Source organism: Rhinatrema bivittatum, chromosome 8, assembly GCF_901001135.1.
Source record: "Rhinatrema bivittatum chromosome 8, aRhiBiv1.1, whole genome shotgun sequence".
NCBI classification, from domain to species: domain Eukaryota; kingdom Metazoa; phylum Chordata; class Amphibia; order Gymnophiona; family Rhinatrematidae; genus Rhinatrema; species Rhinatrema bivittatum.
Window position 1 is genome coordinate 63,009,690 of NC_042622.1, and position 24,547 is coordinate 63,034,236.

At 40.1% G+C, this 24,547-nt stretch overlaps 1 protein-coding gene across 5 annotated transcripts in view; it reads right to left on the bottom strand.

The window, feature by feature from the left end:
* RALY (RALY heterogeneous nuclear ribonucleoprotein) overlaps positions 1–24,547 on the bottom strand; it is a 918,689-nt gene that overhangs the window by 460,960 nt on the left and 433,182 nt on the right. For 4 of the 5 annotated variants that reach the window (XM_029612733.1, XM_029612731.1, XM_029612734.1 and 1 more), the window contains 2 exons: positions 9,248–9,366; positions 66–169 (listed from right to left, as the gene is read on the bottom strand). In XM_029612733.1, coding sequence (XP_029468593.1) covers positions 66–167 — 102 coding nt within the window. In that variant the 5' untranslated portion in view covers positions 168–169; positions 9,248–9,366. The remainder of the gene's footprint in view (positions 1–65; positions 170–9,247; positions 9,367–24,547) is intronic. The other variant, XM_029612736.1, reaches the window with a different exon arrangement.

Here is a 24,547-nt window from a genome sequence, read left to right on the forward strand (position 1 = left end):
CTCCCCCACTCCTCAACACAACTAAATGATTGATTCTTTACCATGAATGAGAAATTTCTACTAACATTGTTTCCCCTTCTCATGCTGAACTTTGTTCTAACGAATCCTCGGATGTGTTGAATTTTTACCTCAGCTTTCAGTTTTTTCTTTTTTTTTCTGCAATGCATTTCTATAGAGAAGACAACCCTTGTTAGGGAACAATCACTGGTCAAAACAGGTTATGCTAAGTTAATGGAAAATTAAACTGCACATTCACCTTCCATTTCTGCCTTACTATTATTTAAAAGCATAATTCAGGACTCATCACATTTCTGTCTGTGGCTTAATCAGTACACACTAGACATGAACCTTCAGCCTAATAGTGAGAGCTGTATAAGACTTGGGGAGTAACCTTGCAGCTCAAGGAGTACTTGTTGGACAGTTAAGAATTTCAGACTGTGATTTATTGTGATCTGACCAAGATGGCAAGTAAAGTAGATCTGGAAATGGACTATGATTCAAACCTGATGATGTGGCTACTTTTACTTACGTGTTTTAAAATAAATTTTGGAGCACAAATACTGTTTGGACAGTGGAGATCATGGACTGTGAGTGTCTTTGTAAGTTAAAGGGCCGTATATATTTCCTTATGGCCTAATTTTTATAGATTCCTTTTTTATAAAGACATTAATAGTTAATAATTTTTTTAGGTAAATCATGTAATATTGTTTTTTTATTCCATTTCTTACTTTGAATTCTAGTGGCTTCTAGCAGAGGTCCTGGTTTCCTCTGTCCAGCTGACCTTTCACATTAGGTTACTTAAGTTATTTTTCTGTTCCGTGAGATAAGAAAGTGGGGAAAGACCAGTTTTCTTAAGGCAAATGGCGGTTGAGATAATAAGCACAAGCTGAACTATTAATTAGTCAAAGGCTAGGAAACTGTCAAAAGTATACATCAGTGGTCAACAACTCATGAAAGATGGACATTTGAAACTGTAAAAACTGCAAAATTAACTGTTGGTCTTACAAAGTTCTGAATGACTGACTTTAAAGTGAACTGTTTTAAATCCTGGACATCAGAAGCACCAGCTATCAGATGGCAAGTAAACCTCTGCTGAATTGGGAAAAGTTTTCAATATCTTGCATAAACAATGGTGGTATGATGTCAAGGCAAGATTTCCACTGATTGATTTGGAAAAGTATATCATCTAGGCAACAGTTGCTGGCAGAACTCACCTGCAACACTTACTCACTTTGAATATTTTCTCATTCCTGAATAAAACTTTTTATTTACTAACCAGTGCAATTACAGATTCATAGCACTAGTGAAAGACTAACAGTAATGTACATACAAATGTTACAGTATCCGGAATAGCAGCCTTTTCATCATATGACGCAGAGAGAGAGAGAGAGAGAGACCCACACACATGAAAGAACTTCAGGACATTTTGAGAAGAGAGTGAGAGCCACTGCAATTCCCAGTTAACAGCTTGTGGATGAGAAATTTTCATGAAGGGTGGGATTTGTAAATGTTGTTTCCTATTTTAAAACAGAGTTGATCACACATTTAAAAGATAATCACAAGTAGGGTAACAGAATACCAAAAATTACTTATGCTTTTTAGGGATATGTTTGATTTTAAACTGGGAATCGCTGAGAATTTTGTTGTGAATTGTGGTGTTGACCAGTGATAAGGCTTTTAAATCAATTGTAAATCCTGAAAATTTGTCATAAAGATGTGTGATGATGTATCTTGTCTGCTATTATGAAATATTTTGTTCATTAAGAAGCTTTATTAATAAAATCTGGGTGAATTCTTGTTTTTTGTGCTCAACAGTTTGGTTACTTTTGTTATATTTGTCTAGGGTAGGGCCTTGAGAGAAACCATGGAAGTTTATTAGGGTAATCTGTCACCTAATTAGGTGAAGGTAACAGATTTGGGGATGAATTTAAGACATTTCACCAGGATTTCTTCCCTAGTAGTTTACATTTTTAGCCAGTTTGGCCTTACAGGAGATCCTATCCCCAGCCTGCCCCTCAGAGACAGTCTACTCCACCCTGGGTGAGTACATCCAATGCGCCTCAGGGCTGAGAAGGTGGCCCCTTGGTATAGGTGTTACACTTAAATCAGCACTAGCTACCTCCTCCATGTCTTTTAATAGACTCCTAACCCTCTTCCTATCACTGGCCTCTATTACTGTCCAAAGAATGTTTAAATTATGTTACAGTGCTGGCCACTACCAATGCTACCAGTAGGTTGTTCCAGGCCTTGTCATCTTGTTCTTTGGTTCTCACAAGACTCATATATAATCTAATACTTAGGCCCTCTCCCATGCCTTACCACTAAGTGTTAGGCGATTAATAAATTTTAATAAATGAAAAAAAATGAAAAAAATGAGAAATACAAGTCAATAAGCAGAGAGTGGCAATGCGGCAGTATTAGACTTTCAAAAAACTGGGGTCCTCTCTACAGAGTGGCCATGGTTACAATTCTAACACCAGAGATACTACTGCATCAAGTTTCCAAGAAGGCTTGCACAGTGGGTCCACTGATATAACCCTATCTTCAACAAACACAGGTCAACTAGATGTTTCAGACAACTACCTCACTAGTTTTGCTGGCTGTGTGAGTTATTGCAAAACTTAGTGGTAAGGCATGGGAGAGGGCCTAAGTATTAGATTATATATGAGTCTTGTGAGAACCAAAGAACAAGATGACAAGGCCTGGAACAACCTACTGGTAGCATTGGTAGTGGCCAGCACTGTAACATAAGGCCTAAGCGATATACAAGAGTACATACATAATAAAAACAAAATAAAATACAAACAACAAATTTCAGCTTCACAGAAACCAAGAAGCAAAATACCAAATATTAATGGTACATTTACTGTTTTAGGCATAGAATCATATTCCGAAATGGAATATTCAATTATTAAATCATCATATTTACTTTAATAAGCAGATCTCCTCTTCAGCCATTTAAATTTTCATATGACTGAGCAAACACTCAAGCCCACTCCCTCATTTCTTCTACCAGTTACCCCCCCTTGGGGTGGACCCCTTGTTCAAACAGGGCAAAATATCATCTCTTCACCACAAGAGAAATCACTCACAGCACTTATATTATTAACTTTCACTGGGGCAGGCGGCAGGGCAGTGTTGTAAACCTTTGCAGGTGTACGGTGCTATATTTTATCAGTATATGCTGTGCATAACTATAGAAACCCTCCAGATCTCCATTAGATGGCCCTAGTCCAAGTCCTGGGATTAAAGACATACCATTCAATTCAGCACCTCCTCTAGGGCTTGCTGAAGTGGGGAGCACCTGTTTGCATAAGGGGGGGGGGGGCAATGATAAGAAAATGTAGTGTGTCATTTTTGGTTGGAGTTTGAAGAGCAAGGAGTTGTTTTTTCTCTTGCGTTTAGTTTGGGCAACAGAGACTAACAGCCAGATTTTAAAACCCCGGCGCCCGTAAATCCTGGGGTTTACCCGCGTGGCTGGGCCTTTCGCGCACCGGGTCAATTTTCAAACAAGCCCGGCCATGCGTGTAAACCCCGGTACGCGAGTAAGTGCTGGGGCCTGAAAAGGAGTTGGTCCTGGGAGCGGAGAGGGACTGTCTGGGGGGCAGGGAGGGGCAGGGCTGGAGGTGCCAGTACAGTGGCCATTTGCTGCTGTGCCGGGGGAGTGCGCGGTGAGGGGCGGTGGCTAGACCAAAATGCAGTGACTGAAACTGATAATAGCGCCCCAGCATCACAAAATGCAGAAAATGTTGGTGCTCCAAAAGGATGGGAATATGAAGGTAGGCCCCGGACAGATCCAGGGAGGTCAGACATTTCCCTGATTGCATGGCCATTATCACTGAGCGTAAGGTTTCCATGTGAAAATGAGTCACCCTCAAATGACGATTGACACTTTCATCCCATCCAGGATGGGATGAAAGGAGCTCTCCTTCTTGGGCACAACAAAATAAATAAAATATCACCCCATACTTCCTTGAGATGTAGGCAGTGGAATCACAGCCCTCAACTGGAGGAGCCTTAGAAACATAGATTCCACTGCCTGCTTCTTCTGCGGGGAGTGCAAGGAGACAACATAAACACGTTCTGAGAAATACTGTAAAATTCCAGTACATTTCCTTCTCGTATCACCTCCAAGACCCACTGATCTGTTATGTTCTCGACCCACCTCTGATAAAAGAGAGAGAAGTGTCCTCTTATCTCTTGTTCCTGAAGGTGGGTTGGCAAACCTTCACTGGGAAGCTCGGGAGGATCTGCCCCCGAGACCACTCCTCTCTTGGGTTATCTCTTTGGGATGAAAGGACTGAGACCTACTGAAAGGTCAACCCTCTGTAGGGACAAAAACACTTGGAACCCCCAGAGATGACCCCCTCATACCAGAGGGGCGCTGCAACTGCTTCTTATCCTCCTGCAACCGAGGGACCAGAGATTCACCCCACTTACTGGCCAATTTCTCCAACTTGCTACCAAACAAGAGCAAGCATTTAATGGGCATTTTTGTAAGATTAGCCTTGGAGGTGATGTCAGCTAACCAATGTCGCAACCATAGTTGACACCTGACTGCTACCACCAAAGCAACTCCTCTGGCTGAGTGGACCAAATTGCAGCCCACATCAGCTAAAAAGGTGGCAGCGGGTTCTATAACCGCTCTGAAATTCACTCCAGAATCATCAACTTCCTGAGAGCGAAGCAGGCAAGATTGTGCCACTAGGGCGCAACAAGAAGCTATTTGTAAAGTCATTGCCACTGCTTCAAAGACTTGCTTTAGGATAGCCTCAATCTACCTATCAGGCACATCCTTAAAGGTCACTCCTCCCTCCACAGGGACAGTTGTCCACTTAGAGATGGCACAGACCAGTGCATCCACTTTGGGAAAACATAAACACTTCCTCACCGTTGGATCCAGTGGGTACAGGCCTTCCAGTTTCTGACCCCCTTTGAAACTTGCCTCTGGGGCTCCCATTCAAGATCAATCAATTCCTGAATGGTATCCATAACAGGGGTGGGGGGGGGGGGGGGGGGGGGGAGGGGGAAGAGGCTTTATGCAAGGAAACCAAAATGGGATTCTTCTTCGGTTCAGACATCGAATCTGCACCAGGAACACCCAGCATCTTCAAGGTCTGGGAAGCCAGGGCTGGCAGTTCATCTCTATGAAGGAACCACACCATGGTCCGATATGGCTCCAATCTCGGAAGAAATTCCCCATCTTCTAGGGAATCAGGATCTGTCTCATCACCAGTGCCATCCGGTTTCCTGTCGGGATTACTTGCAGTGAACCGAGGCATACTCTAGTGCCTAAACATAGGACTGGATGAGGGAGGGGCTACCGGCTAAGGATCCAACCTGACAGGAGTGAGCGAAGCTGAGGACTGCGCCTGAAGATAGGATTGCAAACCTTGAAAAAACTCCACCCAAGAAAAAGCAGCCAAACCCAGAAGGAACTGGAGTGGAGCCCACTGAACTGCCATCCCCTGTGGAGGAACCAGTCAAGGAAGTTCCAAATTCTGGCGTACCTCCAGACAGTTCCTTAACCAGACCATCATCAGGCTGGAAGGATTCAGGCTTAGCAAAATTAGAGAAAGCCAATTCTCCCTGAGCCTCTAAACAGCGCTGACACAGGTTTGAGGACTCATCAGGCTGAGATGCTCAACTATGACAGGCAACACAGAGAGAAAGGTGCTTAGGTTTCTTGCTCACCGGTGCTATCAGTGCATAGGCGATAGAGAATGTGCGTCCAGCTCACTCTCGCTGAAGAAATTTCAAGCGCACAAAATTTATGCACATAAAAAGTAGGTCCCCCAAAAGTAAATGCTGCAAAATACATGTGCACAAACTGTGAGTCAAGGCCTGGGTGCACTACCAGCGCTTAGAAATTTGTGTGCATAAAAGGCATGACTAAAACTGAGCACACAATGCATGTGCAGAGCTGACACACTGAGCACACATACGTCCAGTAGAGGGCAGTAAGGCATGCACAGAAGCGCGTGAAAATGTCGCCATGGACTACCACATGGTGCGCAGGCAAAAAGCCTAACTGCAAGGCCTAGCCCACCGGGGCTACTCAACCCTCCAGGCTGCCTAGTTCCCCTAATCCCCATGGTAGTGGGAGCAAATGTCGGAATGGTGCACCAAGCACAGAGACCAGAGGAATTCCTGTAAACCTCTTTATACTGTTTTTGTCTTACAAACTTTTCTTTTTTTTTAAACTTACCCGAGCTCAGCTCTTACTAGCTAAGTACAAAGACGGTCTTCTAGCTGTGGGGGAAGAGACATGTGCCATTACCACCATGCTCAGTCTCCTGCACCAGCTGCCTTTAAGCTGTACAATCAGCTAAGTCCACGTTGGGACTAAGGCACACATCTGAGGGACCACAGAAATCACCTCAGGAATTCTCAGCTGGGGGAGGGACCATTTGGTCTCACTGCAGAAGAGCGGGGCTTTTCTTTATCTATGTTAAATTCTTCTTCCAAAATCTGAAGCAATCCCCATAGGGAGATGCACGTCCACCATCTGCTGGAGATGGAGAATACTTGGCAGGCTGTAGTCACTGCAGGAGTATATATACTGTGATGTCAGCTTGCCCCGTCTCCATCTGCTGGCAGGGGAGCATAACCCACTGGTCCTGAGTCCATCTGTTTAATTTGGAACATTCAACCAGAGTGTTCTGTTTGTTCCATTCATTGCACCCTCAACCAAGAGTTATCAGTAAGATACAAGGAAGAGATTTGACATATAATTCTTGAGAACTGAAGGATAGCTTTCCCCACATTAAAAAATAATCCACATCCTCGGGCAATAGGACTGGTGATTGTACAGTTGGGACTTAGCCCTGGGACTGAGTGTGGCTCCTGCAAAGTTCAGTGAACACCCTGAATTGGGGTTATATAACCAAGGGAGGATGGAGGCTTTGGAAAGGAAAAGGGCAATTTGACTTGTTCAATTAGTTGAAGTGCATTCAATAAATGGGCAGATTAGATGGGCCTTAAGGTTCTAATCTACCATCCTTTCTGTTTCCATGTTTCTATGAATAAACTTGAAAGTAAAAGAAAGCTGTTGAAATCACTCATTACTGGTGATGAAACTCCATTCACCCTTGAAAGGAAAGCCACAGGCAGGAACAAGTCTAGTTTTTCTGTTTCAACAAGGCTGTCTGCCTTCTCTCCCCAGCTAGACGCTGGCGCTTTTCCTTATTTTGGGTGATGTACGACATTGGAGGACGCTCATATATCCAGTGGGCAGGTTCATTTATACAGTGTTTGAAAAATAGATGGTGTATGAAGTGCAATTTGGTGTTGTAGCTGAGTTCTGTCCCCCTTGGGGTGTCAGGGCATTTGATTAAAACCCTTTTATGAGAAAATCAATATTTTACTCATTACAACTTTCATTCTCCTACCTAAAAACACCAAGATGAGCTTGCAAGAGAGCTGCAACATAGAAGTGCATCCATTAAGAGAATTAATCACATCAGTATTTATATTTTTTGTTTCATAATTATGTAGAAAAAGTAAATAAATAAATAAGTAAATAAATAGTGCAAGGATTCAGACTGCTAATGGGATTGTAATAGGCTGTAATGTATACACATTAAAGATCACTTACTGTTAGATTAAATTCATTCTACGGCCCACATAAAATAGCTCATAATTAATCCCTCTCTAGATTCAAAGGTGCTTGTTCTTTACCGAGAATCTTGTAAAACAGGATAAGGCTGGGACAGCAGACACATGGCAAGAAGTAATGTCCTGCATACAGCCGGAAAGTTTGCTTTCAAATTGTTCATTTTCATATTCTTTAAGCAGCTTTCCGATTTTTATGCCTCTGAGAGATGCTGCCTGGGTAACAGCATCATAAGTGACATCACTCACCATAGACCTGGATTATAATGGATGAGGTCAGAAATGGCACATTGTGGACCAACTGCAAACCACTGTCTGATGTCATTTGTCATACTTTGCTAATGTGTCTGCCCCCCAGAAGTGCCATGTAACTGGAGCACAGAGCCAGGGTACAAGTTAGTGAACTGGATTACTAGATTTTCTGATACGATGGTCCTTTAATGTATAACAGGGGACCAGCCAATCCAACTGATTCATTGAAATAAGCAGGGAGAAATTTTTCTATCTGATTTGAAATAAAAAAAATGAAAATTCATATATATTTTATAGTATTTTAAAATAATTGTTTCTGGATCTACTTCTTATGAATTGAGAGCTTTACTTCTCACAAACTGGTGTAAGAAATAATCACTGTACACATCTCCTAATCCTCTCAAGTCAACTTTGTACAATGTAATTCTTAGAAGCAAAGGAGAACAGGCTACTCCAGAAGTTGCTTGATGCAGCCAGCCATGACATAGCTGAACTGATTTTTCCTCTGAAACAGATCCCCAACAGATGGAAACTTGGACTAGTAAGGTTCCCTTTCAGATGTTTTTCTAGCTCTTTGTGTAACAAGTGGTTTTTTTTTTCCCCAGGGGTAAGAATTTAAGCAGATTATCTATTTGAGCAACAGTGTGCCCTCTGATTTTCCTCTCCATGAATAACCACTTTTACATTTCTTTTCATATTCCCTTTGTTGGACGCAGATCAGGGAACACATCACAGTGACTGTGAGACACTTTTCTCATGAGAGTTTTGACGTACATTATATAACGTAGGCTTGCTTCATTTAAACCTGCTGGTTTCTACAGATTTTGTTCTCTCTCTCTTTTTTTTGTTTTGTTTTTGAAGGCCTGCTTACACACCTGTTGTGATTCTTCATTTAGAAGTTATAGAGAAAAAGGGGGAACACATTTTTTTCTTTCCCGTGGTTTGAGCAGAATGATTTTCTAGTGCCGGTGAAGCTGGCATTCCTGAAGAGGTATGTTCTCTTGCATTCTTGGAGCTACAGAACTGTTCCCTCCCTTTTATCCCCTTATTCCCGACCCTTACCCCACACATTCACCTTCACATCTTCACTTGAAGAATACTAGAAGGGCATCACTGTAGCAAACCTTACTTCCAAGACCCAAAAATGGCAAAGTAATTGATTTTCAAGAACTGTCATTTTTTAATTTGAAAATCAGGGTCTTTCTATACTTTTGACTCACACACAAGACTGTCAAGTTTGAATGTACAGGAATTTTTTAACGGGTCAAAAATTAAATTTTAGTCTACAAATAAACCTGTCTATAATAACCCTTCTGTGCTACTGTTAGCAAAGTTATTCATAAGAAATTTGGGAGGAATCCTGGAAAATTGATTTTCTTACCTTTAAATAATACTTTGATAGCTAAAAAAAATGCCCAATGCAAGAATTGGGTCGAAGAACAACAGATGACTCCTACAGTCTGTTCTTCACAACTCCGTGTCAAGCAATTCGCAAACCAGCTGTAGAAAACAAAGAGAAGCACTCAGAACTCAGAGTGATACTGTACATTATACAGATAGTAGAGGGTGCTAATATTTAAATTATAATTTCCTACTAGCACTCATAGAATTATGGAAGAATAAAACTGGAAAAGACCTCAAGAAATAATTTAGTCCTAGTCCATCCCCCTACCTTTGTCTAACCTGCTCTTAAAAGCAGCCAAGCCTTTCTCTAGGCACTTTGTCTCAATGCTTGACTACCCTACCAGTTAGAAAAATCTTCCAAATGTCTAATCCAGGGATCAGCAGTCATCCTTGATTGAGCATCACGCCATCTCCTCCAGCGACAGTGCTGCCACTGTAGTGGGAGAAGGCAAGAGTAAGAAGGTCCCCCCCCCACCTTAATAAAATGCTATCTCCTCCAGGGAAGTGTCCTGGTGTGCATTCATTTTTCCTGAATTAGGCAATTTCAATGAAATTGCCAAATTCGGTGTAGTTCGGGGGAACCGAAAAACAAATTCAATTTTTCGGGTTAGTGTGCGCTAACTTTGACCCATTAGTACGCACTATTGAGAGTTAGCGCGCACCAACCCGAAAATCAGGGCTCCCTGAAAAAAAAAGACCCCGAACTGCGGGAAAAATGAAATTTCCCGTGGGGGCCCTGAAACGAAGCCCGAGATGATAAAAAAAAGATGCACATCTCCTCCCATGTCCAACACTAGCTGCCAAAAGAAGGTTTTTCCCCAGTTTCAAATTCTGTTTCCCCAGGAAGTTTCCCCAGGAAGTTCACTACCGGAAGTAGTCGCTCTCCAACAAGATTCTGGCTCTTACAGTGTTGGTTGTGGCCTCTGCTGAGACACCTAAAAATTCAATAGCACTCCCCAACATCTGGCTACTACTGCTTGCTTGCAGCTTGCTGAAGAATGCCAGCACCGTAAACATTTTCAAAATGTGCTTATTTCATGCACTGCAAGATCACCTGCAAGTTTTGAAAATGGTTTCAGTAAGCTGCATGCATTCATGCACCAAAGTGTGGCCTTTGTGCTGGTGCCTGCTGACCCCTGGTCTAACCAAAATCTCCCCTGCTATAATTTTAGCCAATTACTTCTTGTTCTTTGTTCACTGGAGACATAGGGCTTCATTTTCTAAAGTATCGCAGGCCTGTGATACTTTAGGTAATGAGGGGCGGGGGGCCGAAACGGGGGGCAGTCCTGTGCTAGCCGGCAGCGATCGCACTGCCGCGGTGCGATCGCTGCCGGTTTCGCACCCAATAGCGCCACCATAGAAGGTGTAGCTATTCGGCGCGAACTAGGATGCAAAAAGGGCCTTACTTTTTCGTCGTCCACGGCGTCTTCATGGAGTCAGCCCCGGTGACGCCCTGACTCCTCCTCTTCCAGGGCCGACTCCGCCCCCATTTTGGTATCGCACTCGATAAGGGACTTTTCGCGTGCGAAACGTCCCTTATCACGTGCGATCCATCTCGAAAATGAGGCCCATAGGGAAGCAAGTCAATCATTTACCTCATTATAACCCTCTTTCAATATTTGACTAGCACCTCCCTGTCATCTCTTTTTCAAATTAAAATATTCACATCCTTCAGTATGTGCTCATAGGGGCATTTTATAAATACCTCTAACCATGTAGCTTTCTTTTTATCTTAAATCCTGCATCAACACTCATACTTTAATCTGCGTACATCAGCACCTGCGTTAAACACCACATTAACGGTTGATGTTAACTCATTTTAGTTCGTTGGCCCCAAAATTATTTAAAAAGAACTCAATTGAGTGTTGCACAGAGATGATAATTTATTTATTTGGTTAATTAGTTCAATTTCTCACCCATTCAGTAGATCCTGGACCCAATCAGTGAGAACAATATAAAAATCATTACCTATGAGGCAGCAAGTATACTTTATTTATGCATTTAATACTATTTCTAATCCGCTGTATCTCAAAATCCTAGGCAGAGTACAAATTAAAACATTCCTACACTAGTCAACCTAAAACACGAACAAAAAAACCCCCCCTCCACAGCATAATAAAAAAACCTACATAATAAACTGGATATAGCTTATCAAATTCCGAAAGCCTGAGCAAAAAGCAGAGCCTTGACTCTCTTTTCCTAAATGATGCTGTACAAATATCAGCTCGAAGTAACTCTGGGCGTGAGTGCCAGATAGGACCTCCAACCAAAAAAAACTTGGATCCTTCATGTCACACAAACATGCAGCTTGAAGAGAGGGAACATTAACAAATTGCTCCCCTGAGACCTCAAGCAACAAATAAACATTCTAAAATAACAATGCAGGTAACACAGCAAATAAACATATTTATTTTATTTATTTGAAAAAAATCATATATTCCACTCTTTCCAAACAAAGATTATGGATTACGGTTTGATATACATAATGACATTATAAACAAATACAATACTAAAAATACTACTTACAACCACTTTAAAAGTACAAAAGACCACTAAATCATTTACCCCTAAGCTTTTACCAGTAAACTTCCTGATAATACCTAGGTTTTCATTTTTTTCTGAATTTGAAATAATCTTTTTCTCTTCGTAGCTCACTCGGTAATGAGTTCCATAAAACTGGACCCACAAAGGAAAATAGCCTATTTATTTTCTCCTGTAATCTAAAATCTTTAAAACTGGAAATAGCAAGTAAGTTCTAATCATTAGAACGTAGGGCAAGAGCAGCTAAATAAGGTGTTATTATATTAATTAATCCATTAGGAGCATCACCATATACTGCCTTGTGAATAAACATTAATACTTTGAAATGCACGCTTTACTGGGACCCAATGAAGAGCTTTCAGATAAGGGTTCATCCTTGCTCTATATTTAGCTACAGTTATAACCCTGTTGGAGGAGTAGCCTAGTAGTTAGGTTAGAGCAGAGACCGCAAACCAGGAAAGCCAGTATTCAAATCCTACTGCCGCTCCTTGCGACCTTGGGCTTGTCACTTCACCCTCCATTGCCTCGGATACAAACTTAGGCCTGATTACTGAGGCTTATCTCCCATTCTCAGGTGAATTTTCAAAGGAGTTATGTGCATAAATGTAACATACTATCTTAGCAATTTTCAAAAAGCCATTTATACATGTAAAGACCACTCACACGGGTAAATCCTATGGACAATTCAATGGCATATACTGTAGTAATTTGAAACGCCCACTTACAGGGGTAAAGTGCAGTTACACATGTAAAACACAGTTTTATGCGTGTAAATGCTTTTTAAAATCTGGCTCTTTGATCTCTAGGGAAAATGCTTAGTAACTTCCCCTTCCTCCTCCCGTTCCCCTTCCCCCCCTTTTTCCCCTTTTCCCCCAAAACAATAAGCCCATGGTTCCAAACTTTTTATATTTTTAATAACCTTATATACTAGCATTCTGTCTAGTTATTACCAATTTTTATGTAAAGTTTAAAAATTCCATTTTATTTTGATTATTTTATTTTTGGTTTTAAATCTGTGAACCGTTTTTGATAAAATTTCTTTTTTAAAAAACGGTATATAAATACTTTTTAAATAAATAAAATAAATAAATAAATGAGGACCTCTAAGGACAAAAAAATATCTACAATATCTGAACGTAATCCATTTTGAAGAGTCTGAAAGGTGATAAATAAATTGAAAAAATAGATGAAGAATTCTGCACTATTTCTCATTACTTATAGCCATCTTTTGGGTGGCCGATACCACAGAGAATTACAAAATCAATTTTATTCAAAACTAAGGCTTGCACCACTACCCTTAAATCACTTTTACCAATATAATTTCTCAGTGGTCTGATCCCATCTTTAATTTATAGAACTTGGCCTTCACCACCATTCTTATTTCTTTCCTCAATGTCGAAACAGAGTCAAGGTAAACTCCACGGTCTCATTCCTCCATAACAATAGGATTATAATCCTTTTCAATCTTTAGAGAATAGTCCACAGCCAAACAATCATCTCTTCCTAGCCATAGGATTTTTGTCTTTTGTACATTAAGTATCAAGCATCTACTTATTGTAATTATTCACTGACTAAGAAATGTCTCTGGCAAACTTCTATCAGTGTCACAAGCGATGATCAGCAATGATATACATATAGAGAGTGATAGAGAGAAATTCACCCTTAATGTCTTTAATACATTACTCAGAGGCTGTGAATATATATTAAATAACACAGCTGACAAAACTGATCCCTGTGATACTCCCGAATTCAAAGTCTTCTAAGAAGACAGATTATCCCCAATAACTACCTGCTGTTTTCTATCGGTTAAGAAAGACCTAAACCATTTCAGCACTGTTGATCCAATCCCAATAGCTTGTAATCTATCTAATAAAATCCATGACTTACAGTGTCAAAGGCTGCAAACACATCAAGCTGCACTAGCAGCACTGCAGCCTTCCCATCAATCCCTCTATATAAGCTTGCCAGCAGTGAAAGCATACAGGTTTCTGTACTGATATGAATCAATTTCTTATGCTCCTCCATATATTCATTCATTTGCATTAGGGCTCATTTTTCTATAACATTGTTGATTGTCGGCAAATTCGATATAGGTCAATAATTAGAAATCTCTGAATGCTGCAGAGATGGAGTCTTCTATATAGGTCACATTATAGCTTTTAAAAATGCATTTGGTAATATATCTTCTTGCAAAGAACCAACCATGCCCAAATCTAAATACCCGACCCTCACGCCCCTCCCGACTGACACGCCTCTACTGATCTTAACAACCATGACCCCCCCTCATCCCCGCCCCCTCCCACATCCCTGTTCCCCTTCCTCCCACCCCCCTCCTCCTCCTCCCATTTCAACAGCCCCATCCTCCTCCCATTTCAACAGCCCCATCCTCCTCCTACCCTTCCATATCTGCCCTCTTACCTGTCACCTTGTGAATAGTTAAAGAACCTATTTTTCTTCTACCCTCCTAAGAGTTACCTCTCCTTACCCGCCCATATTCCATTCACCTTTTCTCTTCTACTCTCCTTAAGAGTTTATCACGTAATCACCTGATAAACCACCTATCCCAAGTTGAACAGTTGTCATAATGTTTATCTATTCTAATTTATAGTAAAGCTAAATAATGTTTATCTATGCTTATCTATTCTAAATTATTGTAAAGCCTGTTGCTACGTTACGTTACATTGTGAACCGGGGTGATGTTTTTAACGTGCCCCGGTATATAAAAAATTCTTAAATAAATAAATAAATAAATATTGTCATCAATACCTTATACATATCACCTTTTAAACTTTGTAAAATACAAAACAGACACAGATCTAAAGAACTATAGGTAGATTTCAATTGTGTAATTAACTGCTTTATCTTTGCCAACATAAGCAAAGAAATTTCAGGCCAGCCACATTTATCATCTCAATTTTTTATACTTTAGACTTATCCCTCGCAAGGGCTACTTTGCAAATTATCAACCTTTTTCTCAAAATACTCAGCCACTGCTTTGCAATCCGGCATAGCTGAGATTGATTTTTTAGGGGCTCTTAATACATTTTTAACAGTAATAAATAATTCTTTAGGATTATTTCATGAAGCACCTATTTATTTTGAATAATAATAATAATAATCTTTCTTTACCTTGTTTACCTTTCATCTGTACCTCATTAAATATTTTTAATATGACCCTTTTGTCTGAAAACTTATTTTTTTCTACCACCTTCTCTCCATTCTTCTTAATTCTTGTCTCAAAACTAATAACTCTGAATTAAACCATGGTGCTTTCTTTTTCCTTCCCTTAACATTAATTTCCCTCTGAGGAGCTATTGCATTATAAATGTTATTTAATGTATTTTCCAACATTCAACTAAGTTTGAAACATTCATTCCCTTTAATGCTAATTTTTTATTTTCCACTGTGCAATCAGCATGAAATCTATCAAGATCAACACCAGATCAGAGTACGTTTTTCATCTTTTTACAATCATTTATCTTTTCCTGACATATCACAAGTAAATGTATCATATAACGATCAGACTAGATTACTTATTCAAACTCTTCAAAATTATGTCATTCTGTAACCATAAATTCCCCTGACAGAAGACAAGATGTAAAGTGTGACCCTCCTTATGGGTAAGCTAAGTTGACTCATCCCACTAACTAAAAATAACCCTCATCTTCTGTGCAATAAATCACAATTATTCTTTCAAAAAGCGCACAGGAAAATATTCACTGCAGAAAACAGAACAATTTTGTGAAAACCTTTTTTTTCTTGAGACGGGCATAGACAGAGAGAGCAGGCAGTTTGTCACTTGAACTTGGTTACAGAAATTTGTACCAACCACTAAAATGCAAAGCCTCTCGAGTTTCTTTAATCATCGATCTCCCAAATATTTTATGAGCTTTTTCATTATGCTTGCAAAATATGTGGAAAAAAATGTTAGCAAATAACATTTATCTTGTATTTAGTCCATTTGAAAATGTTTTTGACATAAATGCCAAGCCAACACGAGTCATTTTTCATTTCTTTATCAGGGGCAAATGTTTAAGCTGGTTTTTCAGTGTCAATAAGTATCATCTTCTCAAATGAAAGCTCTTTTTTTCATGTATAAAAGTACGCTCAGGTAAACCACGGAACATTTATACATGAAAAAAAGAGCTTTCACTTGAGAAGATGATACTTATTGAAACTGAAAAACCGGCTTAACTGTTTGCCAGATACAGCCCCTCATAAAGAAACAAAACACGACTCGTGTTGGCTTGACGTTTATGTCAAAAAAATTTTGAAACACACTAAATACAAGATAAATGTCATTTGCTTACATTTTTTTCCACATATTTTACATGCATAATGAAAAAGCTCATAAAATATTTGGGAGATTGATGATTGAAGGAACTCGAGAGGCTTTGCATTTTAGTAGTTGGTACAAGTTTTTGTAACCACATTTAAGTGAAAAACTGCATGCTCTCTCTGTCTACATGCTCTGTCTCAAAAAGAAAAACATTTTCAAAAAATTGTTCTGTTTTCTGCTGTGAATATTTTCCTGTGTGCTTTTTGAAAGAATAATCATTCCACTAGCTGTCATTGAATCAATAAAACCTTTTGGATATCTCAACTTTAGATTATCTACACGCACATTAAAATGCCCAATATATATTAAAATTTTGAGTAGTAAGATGAAGAGAGATTAACAATTCTGTATGATACAATAAATCATCGATACGGCAGGCCAGAGATAGATACACCAGACAAAATGTTCAGTGCCCAACCTGCAATATCACCCCCACTACATCCCTACTTAAATCCAAGGGTATTCTGATTGTCTTAAGAGACGCCCTATAAATCACCAATAACACTCTACCTTTTCTATCTTCTCTAATCCTACGCTCATAAATAAACCCAGCTGGGCATAAATGATTAATTAATAAAGTATCCTCATCTGAATGCCATGATTCAGACAGAAATAAAACATGAACATTCTGTCCAATAATTAGTTCTGAGATCTGAATTCCCTTCTTCCTAGCTGAACAGGCGTTTACATATCCTACACTGAGAGGTGAATTTTCAAAAGTTTACAAGTGTAAAAATTTGCATACATGTGCATAAGTAGCTTCTACACCCATATTCTATATTTTATAAAAGTTTAAAATATGTGCATACTTTCACTTTCGCGTGCACATATACGTGTGTTAAAAGGGGGCATTCCAGAGCATGGCCAGCACTTATGCACATACATTTTTTTAGAAGACACATGCCAACTTACTTCTGTATTTTTTCACTTGCTAATTACCTGGTGTAATTGATGTTAAATGAGTTTATTACATAGTATTGATTGGATTGGAGGTTTTGGTGAACTGAAAGGGGTGGTTCAGGCTGAAGAACCAGGAAGGTTTCAATGACCTGGAGAAGAACTGGGCGAACTGGTGGACTAATTGGTAAACTGGTTAACTTCATTTACTCATGCGTGTTTTAAACTTGGACCACTTATGCAATGTAAATTGGGACTTACGCGAGTAAGTCCTTCTTTACTTATGCACATAAAATATATGCATATATATTTTTAAAATAGGTAGGAAAAGAACACACATTCAATGCATTGATATACATGGTTTTAATGCATCTCATATATTCATGCATGGCCTACATCTGCGTGTTTGTTGCGGGGTAGAAATACACGTATTTTATAAAACCTGCATATATCATACATGCAAATTATAAAATATTTGCATATATCTACTTGCAGACATATAAGTGCTTATATGACACCGTGTGTACTGGTTTGAAAGTTATTGTCCCTGTGTATGATTTCTAAAGCTCTTCACCCTCCCTATCCTCTTGGGGAATAACATACAGCTAATATAACTTCCATAATATTCAGAATCTATTCCACCTCCTTAATCAACTCTGAATAAGCTTGACAAAAATGCCAGGTTTTTAAGCTTTTCCAATAGTCTAAAATATCCTAGCATCATCTACTCTCCAGTGAAATATTATTCCAAATAGTTAGAGCAATAGTTAGAACAATGCCTGGGCACGAGTTGCTACAAGCTGGAACAGCTAATAACATAGGGGGGGGGTCATTTATCAAAGGCTTATTGCATGCGAAAAGGGCCTTTTCGCATGCAGTAGAATGCAAATTAGGGGGAGGGGAGGAGTCAGGGCAGGGAGGAATGATGAATCCAGGCCATAGCTTGCGAGGAATATTGCTGATACATTAGCTAATGATATTGCTGATACATTAGCTAATAATAATATTAATAATAATAATAATAATAATAATAATATTGCTGATACATTAGCTAATAATATTGAATGACTACCTCATCGATGTGAAACCGGAGATATGTGCAATCACCGAAACATGGTTAAAACCATCAGACACAGCAATAATTAATCAACTACCTACAGAGGCGTACGACTTCTTCTCGCTACCTCGTCATAAAAAAAAGGGAGGAGGCATTCTCTTAGCAACTAAAAAGGACCTCAGATTCTCGCTACAGCAATCCAATTCCAACTCAAAACTTGAATTCGGCTTCTTCACCTCAGACAAGCTTCAAATCCTCCTCGTATATGCTCCCCCAGGACTCTTGGAATCAGATGCCTCTCCACTGGTTGAACTAACCTCTTCCCTCATCAACTTTGACTCGCCAGCCATCGTTCTAGGGGATTTCAACATGCACGTTGATAACCCTACCCCATCACCTAACTGTGAAACCCTCCTCACAGCTCTCACAGCGCTAGGCTTCACTCAAATAGTTAATAAACCTACCCACAAAGCCGGCCACACGTTAGACTTGATCTTCGTTAACACTGCAATCAAGACAGTATCTATACCTAATTGCACAAAGGTCCCGTGGTCAGATCACTATCTCATAACTACTTCATTCTCTATAAAAGATACCAACCCGGCTTACATTCCTTTGCCCTCCTTCAATTACAGGAAAACCTGCTCCCCAGAAGACCTTAATAATCACCTATCTCCACTACTCCACCAACTGGACCTGACAGATCCGAACGCAGCACTTCGATCATGGAACACAATCACCGAAACTATAGCCAACAAACTATGCCCTCTTATTACAAAAAAACCACACCAGAATTCCTCCAAAAGACAGCCATGGTTCTCAGCAGAATTAAGAAAGCTCAAACTCCATCTAAGACAAAACGAGTCTAAATGGCGCAAAAACCCAGGAACCAACACCCTTTCAATCTACAAAGCATCTCTGCATCAATACAAATCAAGCACCCTAAGATCCAAGAGGGACTACTACGCCTCAAAGATACACGACCTTGTTTTCGATGCCAAAGCCCTCTTCAGCTATGTAGCCAACCTCACACAAGTTAAACAACCTGAGATCTCACATGACCAAGCTCAATCAAAAGCAGAAGAACTAGCTCTTTTCTTCAACAATAAAATCAATACTCTCCTATCGCAGCTCCCCACGAACCCCACTGTTCCACTAACCACTCCTCAACCCTCAATCAACTACACTCGTTTAGAAGAACTCGACACAACTTCATCCGCTGAGATCCAAGGAATCCTAAGGAAAATGAAACCTTCCTCTCATCCTTCGGATCACATCCCAGCCAAACTACTACTAGCAATTCCAGAATCTATCTCCAAAACCCTGGCAGACATCATAAATTGCTCCCTCACACAAGGACTCTACCCGGACAACCTCAAACTTGCCTCACTCAAACCCCTTCTCAAAAAACCAAATCTCGACCCAAACGATCCTAAAAATTTTAGACCGATAGCTAACCTCCCATTCATAGCCAAGATAATGGAAAAATTGGTAAATTCACGACTCTCAAACCACATTGAAGACAACAACCTTCTATTTCCATCACAATACGGATTCCGTAAAACCTTAAGCACGGAAGCCCTCCTCATCTCTATGACTGACTACATCATCCTAGGCTTAGACAAAGGACAAGCCTTCCTTCTGATACTACTTGACCTCTCGTCTGCATTTGATACGGTCAATCACTCCCTTCTCATCAACCAATTATCAGCCATAGGTATCTCAGGCACTGCCCTATCATGGTTCAGAACCTTCCTCAGCAATAGAGGTTATAAGGTCAAAATTCATAATAAAGAATCCTCTCTACACCCCGCAGCAGTAGGAGTCCCTCAGGGTTCATCCCTGTCTCCTACCTTGTTTAACATTTATCTGTTACCCTTATGTAAACTTCTCACTGACCTCAATCTCAAACATTTTCTATACGCCGACGATATTCAGGTTCTGATCCCCATCGAAGAATCGCTCGCAAAAACACTGTTCTACTGGGAATCCTGCCTCCAAAATATCAAACAACTGCTTACAAGTCTCAACCTGATAATAAATTCATCAAAAACGGAACTTCTACTCATCACTCCTGAAAACAGTTCCATCACATACACTCATCCTATCGTACCAAGCACTACACAAGTGAGAGATCTTGGAGTTCAAATTGACAATCACCTAAACCTGAAAGCCAACATCAACAAAACCACCAGAGACTGCTTTTATAAGCTCCAAGTGCTGAAAAGAATACGACCTCTCTTCCACACACATGACTTCAGAACGATCCTACAATCAATCATTTTCGCAAAGCTGGACTATTGTAACACCATCATGCTTGGTCTCCCTTCATCACATACCAAACCATTACAAATGGTACAAAATGCCTCCGCCCGTATACTCACCAACACCAGGAGAAGAGAACACATAACACCCATCTTGATGGACCTCCATTGGCTGCCCATCCACTTCAGAATAATCTACAAGGCCATTCTCACCATTTTCAAAAACATCCATCAATTAGCCCCAATCGATCTCCATATTCCTCTCCGATTACACCATTCCACAAGACCGACAAGAGATGCTTACAAAGGATCACTTCAAGTACCTCCAGCCAAGACTACTAGACACATCACGCTTAGAGATCGGGCATTCTCCACAGCCGGTCCAACATTATGGAACTCCATTCCCCCCGATCTTAGAATGGAACCCAACATTTCAACATTCAAGAAAAGACTCAAAACGTGGCTGTTCACACAGGCCTTCCCTAACTCCAACTCCATCTAACTCCCTTCATGCAACAAGCTCCGCTAGCATTAGCGTTAATAACCACCTTTCACAATGTTATTTATACTTGTATATAACTATCTGATCTTCATTTCCTCTCTCATTCCAAGTTATTGTTTTCCTTGTTATATGTAACTGCTTTTCTGCACTTTTGTTTAAATGGTAAAGTTTATTATAATTTCACCCCTGTTTCTTGTGAACCAGCATGATGGGACCACCGTCTTGAATGTTGGTATATAAAAAACTTAAATAAATAAAAATAAATAATGTCAAATGGGTTCATAAATTAAATGGGCCCGTGCTATATATAGCTTAAAACGCCAAACATGCAATTTTAAGAATGATTCGATAGTTTAGCAGTAGCCAATAAATAGAGAGTATACAATGTTATATGATAGTACACAATACTCATAATAACCCTTGCTGCAGCATTTTGGATCAATAGTAAACAATAAATATGATATTTCGGCAGATGCACTAGCAAACTATTACAATAATCCAATTTGGTAAAAATCAGGGAGGAAATTATTGTACATTTAACAAGCTACTATAAACCAGGTTCCTGCTCCCAAAAGCTTATCATATGTTGAAGCCTTACAATGTGAACTGAGCTGCATCTGTATCTGAGTGATGTGTTTTGGACCTGTCAAAAAGGGGTTTTCAACATTGCTGAGACTGGACATCGCTGCAGCCAAGGTGAAGTAATATGAAAATATATCAAAACCCATGTGTGTTCTAATGTGAATGACAAATGTTCTGCACTAGCCAGCAACCAGCACTCACAGTGTCAACAAGTTGGAAAATGGGCTGTATTGTTTAACCTGCCCAGAGAACAGCACTACATAACTAGCAGAGGAGGAAACCAAGGGAATACTGGAAGACCATTTAAGGTAGAAAAAGCACAATTTGGCTGTGTGTGCCAGATGGGGACAGCGAGGAGTGCCAGATGGGGACAGCGAGGAGTTGAAGCCAGGAGCCAGAAAGAGAGGAGTGCATCTGGCAGTCCTGCAATCAGTTCTCATCCTGAAGCGTGAATTATTGAGAAGGATAGAGGGCCGGATTTTAATACCTACACGCGCCGTACATTTGTGCGCGCAACCTGGCGCGCACAAATGTATGCCTGATTTTATAACATGCGCGTGCAGCCGCATGCATGTTATAAAATCTGGGGTCAGCGTGTGCAAGGGGGTACACACTAGAGCACCTTGCGCGCGCCGAGCCCTAGGGGAGCCTCGATGGCTTTCCCTGTTTCCTCCGAGGCCGCTCCGAAATCAGATTTACTCGCGTAGGGCTTTGAAAATTTACACCTGAGGAAATAGAGAGACAGACAGCTGTTCTTGTTTCATAGCCAAGTTACATGTACAATCCCAACAAGGGACAGAGGAGCCAGGAGCTGAGAGACTGAGAAACTTCCTTTCCAGAGATATCCAGGCCCTGGAGCACATGGCTGGATCACCCTCCTAAGAGACTGAGGCCTGGATTCTCTAAGGTCGCAGACTCTGCCCCGAGCTAGCAATTGCACGCGAAAATGGACTTTTCGCATGCAAACGTCCCTTTTCGCGTGCAATAGCTTTAGAGAATGACTCCCTGAGTTAAGTAATCTAAACTTTGCACAGAGAGTATCTTAGCAGAGGAGGGAGAAGGTTTATTTCCTTGCCTTTTGTCACAAATTCAGTATCTCATCTTAACTGCTTCAGCCTTTCAGCCAAATTCAAGCATAAACACTTGATGGCAGGTACTGGGAAAGAAAAACTGGTGGACTGTTGTCTTTCTATAACAGATTGAAACCAGGCCTAATTTCTGTTTAGTACCATGTAAACCATTTGGGGAAGCTCCCCGGGAGAGAGAAACCTTGCACACACTGCAGTGCTCATCTATTTGGTTTGTCATCTAGACAGTTCCACCATCAAGAGGGACTTCTTCATTTTCTGGATTGTTTTTTTTCCACACAATGTTGTGTTTGGGATAGGGCACATCCTTTACAAACTGGTGACATTGAGGTGGATCTGTCCTTCCACCTTTTTGAGTACTCAGGGGTAAAGACTATTTTGAAAAGCTATGTACTTCACTGATTTTTTCCTGAACCTTTCTCTAGTAGCGATCCAGGCTAGCAGGCCATGCCCAATGTTATTTTTGCATTGCTTGATTTAAAATAAGAAAATTGCAAGTTTATATTATACTTCACTTCTGTACTTTTTCCATTTAATGTTCTGGTTGGATTTGCTGTCTACTTACACAATACTAGTAAAAGGATTAATTACTGTTTTATTCTGGTGTGATGATTTTATCTGGTCTGTGGTGCCAGAAGTGAGAGGTTGTTTAGGAAGGACACAGAATTGTGGCATCGAGATGACTGGGATCCTGTCTCATCCCCATTCAGGCTATGAACCCGAAAATAAATCATATTAGTGAATATAATTTCTCATGTAGTAACTCCTCACAATCAATCAAATCACAGGATTCATGAATACCCCTGTCCCCACTCCCAAAATCAGAACCACGCACCCTCTGGATTCACTGATCCACATTGCCACGTCATCATATGAACCCCTTTTCACCTAAAGTTCAAACAAGTTACTACTTTCACCTAAATGTCAGACAATTATATATTAACAATGCATAATATTAACTTAGAGTTACCATTACTACTAGAAAAGTTAAATGTCATCATGTCTCCTTGTTTCCACTAGTAAAGTTAAAAGTTACCATATGACTGTTAGTACAGATTAATATTAAAGTGTATCTGTTAATATATTATATCAATGTTATGACCTTTAATGTAAGAAGTTGTTATATCTGTAAACCGGAACGAAGGCTTGTACCAAACATCGGTATATAAAAACAAACAAATAAATAAATAAATGTAGTACTCCCCACCTAAGCCTAAGCACAGGGGTAATTCATAATCTGGATCAAGTGGGGGGGGGGGGGGAGGAGAGGGAAGGGCACATATACAATGCACAGTGATCTCACTTGTTTAAACAAGCGCATGAAGCAAAGCAGGTTGCACAAATGGCCTGGATGTACCACAACATCAATTGATCATCATCTGTTTGAGTTTCTAAAGATCTGACCTGCAAACTGACTGGAACAACAACATGATTTCATAGTGTCAGCGACCATAACCTTGTTCTGATATCTTTTCCAACCCACAAGATTTCTTTTTTACTGTCATTAAAACACAAAGAATTGCTAACTAGCCAGAAATCTATAGCAGTCAGACTTTCAGAAACATTCTGCAGAATAGCAGTCGCATCCAACCCATAGGAATATACAATTGGATATCATCTGCCTATAGATTATACTTGATATTGAAAGCTGAAATCAATTTCCCTACAGGGATCATATACAACTGAATAAAAAAGGGGATAATATGGTGCTCCAAGGAACTCTAGTTAATACAGGAAGTGGTTGAGAGTTAACAGACTGCACAGATGCATATTTAATATGGCTAGGTAAGAAAATGGAGAGCCAATTGAGGACTATCCTTCCCATACCCAAAGTTTTAAATCTTGTCAAGAAAATAAAATGGTCAATTGTGTCAGATACAGACTGGCTCTAGTAAAATTATGAAACTGTCTTCTTCTCTCTTTGCTTAACCACAGCTCATCTAGCAAGGCCATTATGATGGTTTCATCAGTGCTAGGATCAGGGCAGAATCCAGAATGATAGTGATC